Source organism: Nannobrachium achirus (assembly GCF_963921795.1).
Source record: "Nannobrachium achirus genome assembly, chromosome: 17".
NCBI lineage: Eukaryota > Metazoa > Chordata > Actinopteri > Myctophiformes > Myctophidae > Nannobrachium > Nannobrachium achirus.
Window position 1 is genome coordinate 60,502,587 of NC_137824.1, and position 7,500 is coordinate 60,510,086.

Here is a 7,500-nt window from a genome sequence, read left to right on the forward strand (position 1 = left end):
CACACACAATGTTCATGTTACTGACTAGAGCATCCAGGATCTCCTACACACACACACACACACACACACACACACACACACACACACACAATGTTCACGTTACTGACTAGAGCATCCATGATCTCCTACACACACACACACATGCACACGCACGCACACACACACATTTGAAATATTTATTTATGTCCACATAAGCAGAAGTACAAGGCCGCAATCACATATACGTGAGACATCTTCGCCGTATCGTTTGAGAATGAGGAGGGGAGGGGGGGTCCAATGCATTTTCTATCTAAGTCACTTGGTTTCATGTCCTTGCCGTGTCTCTTGCTCAGCCGAAGGCTGTCTTTTGGCCAAGAGACACGGCAACGACAAAAAACCACGTGACCTTCATTGACAATGAATTGGAACACCTTCCCCTCCTCATTCTCAAACAATACGGACACGATAGCTCTCACAACTGTCTGTAGCGCGCCCAAGAATCCCTCGTACAAAGGACATAAACAGTATCAGTGCAGTCAGAAAATTAGGAAAACAGACAGTTTGAGTTACAAAGTGTATTTAGGGCAGAACATTGTTACATACAATACAGTTGGCATACATGTCAAACACAGCCGACAACAATCATGGATAAAGGAAACAACTCCTCCTCCAAATCGAGTGCACGCACGCACGCACGCACGCACGCACGCACGCACACACACACACACACACACACACACACACACACACACACACACACACACACACACACACACACACACACACACACTGAGTAATCAAACTCATTTGCTGTGCTGTGGAACAATGCGATGCATTCAACAACATCGGTGTTGAACATAAATTATGATGAAGGAATTGGGGAAGAAATAAAAGGCAAACAGGTCAAATGTAAAGAGTTACAGATAAGAATTTAAAAAGATGTTCATATTGTGGTGTCCAATTTATTTCACAATGATAATCCCTCCAGTCTGCCACTCTGACAGATAGGGTTAGGGTTAGGACCACAAAAGATAAAATACAATGGTGAGCACTGTAGTAAAACTATCACCTTGTTTTATAAAATACAATGGTTGTAACTGTAGTTAAACTATTAGCAGTGAATCTGTGAGTGTCAGAGTGAGTCCAGGGATTTCAGAGATGGTAGACTAAAGTCATTATAATCCAAGACAGACATGAACACTGCCTCTTCCTCATAATGATAGGAAAGCTGACTCTGTTTCTAATTTATAGAAGACAACTATTTTCCCTCGCAATTTTACCACCAAGAACTTCCTTAAAAAAAGTTTTAAACACTAGTGTCTTTTGTTGAGAATGTGACTTTTTTTAACCACCTCGTCCCATTTTCAAATGAATCCAGTGACTCTGATTAGCACAGGGCTCATTCATTTGTGAAATATAACTAATACACTCTCAGTTAGTTAGGTTTAGGTTTAGGTTTAGGGTTAGTGTTAAGTCTTACGGTAGGCAGAGCGGCCCAGGCCTGGTTGCTGGGTTAGGTTTAGGTTTAGGTTTATAAACAGTAAGTCTTACTGTAGGCAGGGCGGCCCAGGCCTGGTTGCTGGGTTAGGTTTAGGTTTAGGTTTAGGTTTATAAACAGTAAGTCTTACTGTAGGCAGAGCGGCCCAGGCTTGGTTGCTGGGGGCGAAGAAGGTGAAGCTTCCCGGTCCGTCGATCTCCTCTCTGAGCTTGGCCCTCTCAGAGTACATCTGTGTGGTGGTGGCTCCGACCACACCCAGAGTGTTGTAGATGTTCACTAGAGGGAGGGCTGGGGAGGGAGGGAGAGAGAGAGAGAGAGAGACATTTAACCACACCCAACGTGTTGTAGATGTTCACTAGAGGGAGGGCTGGGGAGGGAGGGAGAGAGAGAGAGAGAGAGAGAGACAGACATTTAACCACACCCAACGTGTTGTAGATGTTCACTAGAGGAAGAGCTGGGAGGGAGAGACAGGCAGGCAGACAGACAGACAGACAGACAGACAGACAGACAGACAGACAGACAGAAAGACGGTCATTGTAAAGCCCTTTGCACACAGTTGCGTTTTTTTCGGTTGCTGCATGAATAAAACGCATTGGATTTGGTGTGCAATGCTGTGCGGAATCGGCGCTGCGGATCCCAAAAGGAGTCATAAAAGGAGTGATGAGTTTTTCACCGCATGCGACAAGACGCACAAATCAAACTGGGTTCGATCGAGAAAAAAAACGCACGGCCGCAGCCACTCGTTGCACGGCTTATTCGGAGCCGGTGTGCATGAGGTCATAGAGAATCATTGTTTTCTTTAAAAAAAATGAAATTGTCCGTTTTATCCGTGCGGATAAACGCGCCTGTGTGCAAAGGGCTTAAAGTGATAGTTCACCTATTTTTGACATAAAGCTGTGTGAAATACTTGCAATTAAAACAGTGGTTAAAAATGTATTAATTGATTATCAGAGTCCCGTGGTCAGAGTTCTGGTCGGTTTTAGATGAATATTAAGTAGTTCCAATGGGGTGGGGGCCATTTGGTGTGGCCCAATCATTGAAAATAGATTAATCCACAAAACTAGCGTCATTTGTATTGTTGGCCTATTTCTACCATATAGAGCGAGGTTTCCCCCCTTTTTTGGGGGGAAATACGTTGCAGCAGCGTAGTGATACTGGACACAAAAAATAGTACCATGTGACAGAGGGGTCAGAGTTGAACGAAGGTTGGTCTATTTGTTAGAAATAGGTCAACAATACAAATGACGCTAGTTTTGTGGATTCATCTATTTTTAATGATTGGGCCATGAGCCCCTGCCAAATCACCGGAACTACTTTATATTCATCTAAAACTTACCAGAACTCTGACCACAGGACTCTGGTAATGGATTAATACATTTGTAACCACTATTTTAATGGCAAGTATTTCACACAGCTTCATGTCAAAAATAGGTGAACTATCACTTTAAGTCTTTAATAAGTGTTTGGTTTAAGATCAGACGCTGACATGTTTAATAAATGACATAATGGTTTCATGGGAAACCGTCTCATTGTAATCCATTAGCTTTGCACCGGCAGCCAAAACAAACAGCCAATAGAACGCTTCATCTGTCAGCTGTCATCGTAACAAACAGCCAATAGAAAGCTGTCATCTTTCTGGGAAGCAGAAACCGTTTGACCAGCTGTTAAACTGATCTGAGAGCAGACACCATGACTCCATGACAGAGGAGTCACAGTAGAATGACATTCCATTTAGTTTGAAAGATATTATGGCAGAGCCTTGATGTGTGATTATACAATTGGGTTGCATGATGAAAACAGCAGATCTACAAGTGAGCTTGTAGCGCTAAGGTAGCGTTGGAGGTGAAGACTTGTGTGTGTCAATGGAGCATCGCAGCAGAAGTGGTTTACTGGGGTCACTTAAAAATCTCCCATTCATTTTTCCCATAGACTTTTACAAAAATATTTATAACAATTATGTTAAGCCTCGAACCAAGCCATCCAGGATGGCAGTGAATCATGAACATGAGACCTTTGATCCTATGTGAAAACATTTAATATTACATTATTTGATATACTACATTTAATAAATACCCTAGCTTTGTTTAGCGATTTTCAAAATGTTCTTTTCATAGAAACAAAGGTTGTATGGTCATGATTCACTGCCATCCTTGATGGCTTTGTTCGAGGCTTAACATAATTGTTATAAATATATTTGTAAAAGTCTATGGCAAAAATGAATGGGAGATTTTTAAGTAAACCACTTCCGCTGCGATGCTCCATTGAGTGTTTTCCTGAGCGCTCCCCTGTAGAGGCGCTCAGGAAAACACAAAAATATCACAGAGACCGTTTGTTTATTTTTGGACCGCAAAGCTTATATGAGACGATTTAAGATGACCCAATGTTATTCTCCATAGAGAATTACTTCCGTGGAACCGGGGGATGAGCGAGTGATGTCATGACTTCACTGCTCTACTGCACGGCAGCAGGGGAGGAAAAGGGTTTATTAATGTTGAGGTGATAATGAGCACAGTTCACATATATGTGTGTGTATTCTCTGTTTAGTGTTCTGTCTCTGTCTCACAGCTGACTGTCAATAAAGGTAGAGGTCAGGGGTATGAGGTCACAGGTCAGATGTCAGGTCTTACCAGCAGGACAGCCCTTCTCTCCAGGGATCTTCTCGTAACCCGGGCAGCACTCGTAGCTGATCACCCTGAAACCATGGCAACCATGGGTAAACAACACACACACAATGGTTACCAGGTGACAACACACCACTAATACACATGTATGCACGCGAGCACGCACACGCACACGCACACGCACACACACACACACACACACACACACACACACACACACACACAGTCACACACAAACACACACACACACACACACACACACACACACACACACACACACACACACACACACACACACACACACAGTCATATTAATTCCTTCACGTCAGCAAAAACAGTTCCTTCCTGTTCCCTTACTGTAACTTTGATATGACACACACACCAGGGCATCAACGACTTGTGATTTTCGCAAGTGGACTCGACTCAGTAAAAAGTTGAGTTGAAGTCGACTTTATGGTTTGATGACGTCATCACATCACACACGACCCTCCAATTATTTTGGGGGGTCCCCAGATGATTAACTTAATGTGAAACATTGTTTTCTCACCCAACTGTAAACAAACCAACATAATGTTTAAGTGTATAGAGGGTATCTGCACATTTCTAAAGTGACAATTTAAGGACTTTTTAATACCTTTAAAATGACAAATTAAACATAATTGTCAAATATTAGAGGCAGAAATTGTGAAAATAGCAGATCTACATGCTCATTGTGAGCATGTAGATTGTAAGCATCTGGCATTTGTGGAATGAGCAACACAGCTAAACGTGTGGGTAGTGCACCACAAAGAAATGTGCCAAAATGGCCTGCAATACTGTTCTGTTGGCATTCACTCTTGACACTGAGCTTGAAATTAACAAAATGTAAAAATGGCCAATATGTGTTGTTTTTTCTTTTCCTTATTCCTGTGGAAGAGTGCAATCATCAGGTTGACTCCAGGAGCTCAGGATGTCAGCAGACACATGGTTTGGAGTGAACTACAGATGGACCCAGATCCATTAGACCTCCATTACAACACATCTCTCTTCAGGGCATGTTTTACCTTTCACTGCTGACTGCTGTTTAAGCTGTTTAAGCCTCGTCAATGTGCAATCAGTTTACAGTATATTTTACTGCTTGTAACGCATCTTTTTTGTGTCTTGTTTTTTTTTTTTTGCAGCGGTCAAACCGTTGACGTGAACTTCTTTCTGCTACTGTATGTTGTGACCAAACTGTAATCAGATGCTGAAGAGCAGAGTCTGGACCGAGCTGAATTCATTTCTGTTATTAACTGGAGCTGCCCACACTGAGGTGGACCACGACGGACCGCGGTGGACCGCTGTGGATAGTGGTTGACCCTGGATAGAAGAGCAATCCACACGTCTAGCCGGTATATCAACACTTTTCAGTTTCAGTACTTCTTGCCGTGGTTTAGTTCAGCCTAGTGTGTACGTGGCTTCAGACTAATGTCTCGGTCTTTTCTCTCTCTTTCTGTCGAGTCGTCCCAAGGCTAAACCTGCACTGACGTGGTGTCATTTTAAACTAATGACGTGGTGTCATTTTTCTACAGACTTTCTTCTCAGTGGGAACTGGGAACACAAAGTGTTCAGGAATGGAGAGGGATGGAGCAGCGCCATATGGAGTATATGAATCCAGATGATACTAAATATATGATCAGGTCAGAGGTCAGAGGTCAGAGGCATGCTGACCACATTAGTAATAATTGTGAAAAAACATTTGTCTTCTTTGCAATGGGGAAAATCGCGCTCTTTCGAACAAACAACCATCATTTGGACCGGAGTGTTAGAGACTCACTCCACGGAGGTTAGGGTTAGGGTGAGGGTTAGAGACTCACTCCATGGAGGTTAGGGTTAGGGTGAGGGTTAGTGACTCACTCCACGGGGGTTAAGGTTAGGGTGAGGGTTAGAGACTCACTCCACGGAGGTTAGGGTTAGGGTGAGGGTTAGAGTCGGGTGTCGAAAAGATGACATGTAGTAACAGCGACACGCTTCCTTGCAAAGGAAACTAAATCACACATGCACGCACACGCATGCACACACACACGCACACACACACACGCACACACGCACGCAGGGCCGTTTTTAGCTATAGGCGGACTAGGCGGTCGCCTAGAGCGCCAGCCTAGAGGGGGCGCCGAAATGGAGGGAGTGGACCCAAACCAGCCCAAAACCGACCCAAAACGACTAAATTCACGGCAAAACCCGCAAAAATCGCAAGCGCGCGCGGGAGTGGGGGGGGCGCATTCGAGAGAGCTCGCCTAGAGCGCCGATTAGGCGCGCTACGGCCCTGCACGCACGCACGCACACACACACAAACACACACACACATATGTCAGCCAACAGCAGAGAGAGAGAGGGGCAAGAGAAAATGAAAAAGAAAAAACACTGAAAGACACTGGTGGCCTAGTGGTTAAGGCTCGTACCACATATAAGCTCTAATGTAGCCTGGCAGCAAGTCGCAGGTTCAATTCCTGAGCCCAACATTTGCATCGTGTCACTTCCTGTCTCTCTCTCACCCTGTTTCTTGGCTCTCTCAGAATAAAAGCAAAAGACCCCGGAATATACTATCAGAATAAAAGCAGAAATACCCCAGAATATACTATCAGAATAAAAGCAGAAATACCCCAGAATATACTATCAGAATAAAAGCAAAAGACCTCAGAATATCCTATCAGAATAAAAGCAGGAAGACCCCAGAATATACTATCAGAATAAAAGCAAAAGACCCCAGAATATACTATCAGAATAAAAGCAAAAGACCTCGGAATATACTATCAGAATAAAAGCAAAAGACCTCAGAATATACTATCAGAATAAAAGCAAAAGACCTCAGAATATACTATCAGAATAAAAGCAAAAGACCTCAGAATATACTATCAGAATAAAAGCAAAAGACCCCAGAATATCCTATCAGAATAAAAGCAAAAGACCTCGGAATATACTATCAGAATAAAAGCAAAATACCTCAGAATATACTATCAGAATAAAAGCAAAAGACAGAATATCCTATCAGAATAAAAGCAAAAGACAAAATATACTATCAGAATAAAAGAAAAAGACCTCAGAATATACTATCAGAATAAAAGCAGATATACCCCAGAATATACTATCAGAATAAAAGCAAAAGACCTCAGAATATCCTATCAGAATAAAGGCAGGAAGGCAGACAGACAGTTCTCTGGCACATTGAGTTGATCTCGCTAACAGATGGTAACTCCATTCCTGTTGCTTCAAACACAAACACAGAGGCTCTCCAAGATAAACACACTGTGTGTGTGTGTGTGTGTGTGTGTGTGTGTGTGTGTGTGTGTGTGTGTGTGTGTGTGTGTGTGTGTGTGTGTGTGTGTGTGTGTGTGTGTGTGTGTGTGTAAGGTTGTGGGTTCATGTCCACCTCCACATCCC

General features: G+C 43.2%; 1 protein-coding gene across 2 annotated transcripts in view; it reads right to left on the bottom strand.

Annotated features, from left to right (window-relative positions):
• tgfbi (transforming growth factor, beta-induced) overlaps window positions 1-7,500 on the bottom strand; it is a 48,410-nt gene that overhangs the window by 32,277 nt on the left and 8,633 nt on the right. The window contains exons 3-5 of one of the 2 annotated variants that reach the window (XM_080745865.1): window positions 4,105-4,169; window positions 1,892-1,931; window positions 1,608-1,725 (exon numbers count right to left, since the gene is read on the bottom strand). In XM_080745865.1, the coding sequence (XP_080601991.1) occupies window positions 1,608-1,725; window positions 1,892-1,931; window positions 4,105-4,169 (223 nt within the window). Of the gene's footprint in view, window positions 1-1,607; window positions 1,766-1,891; window positions 1,932-4,104; window positions 4,170-7,500 lie in introns of both variants that reach the window. The other variant, XM_080745864.1, reaches the window with a different exon arrangement.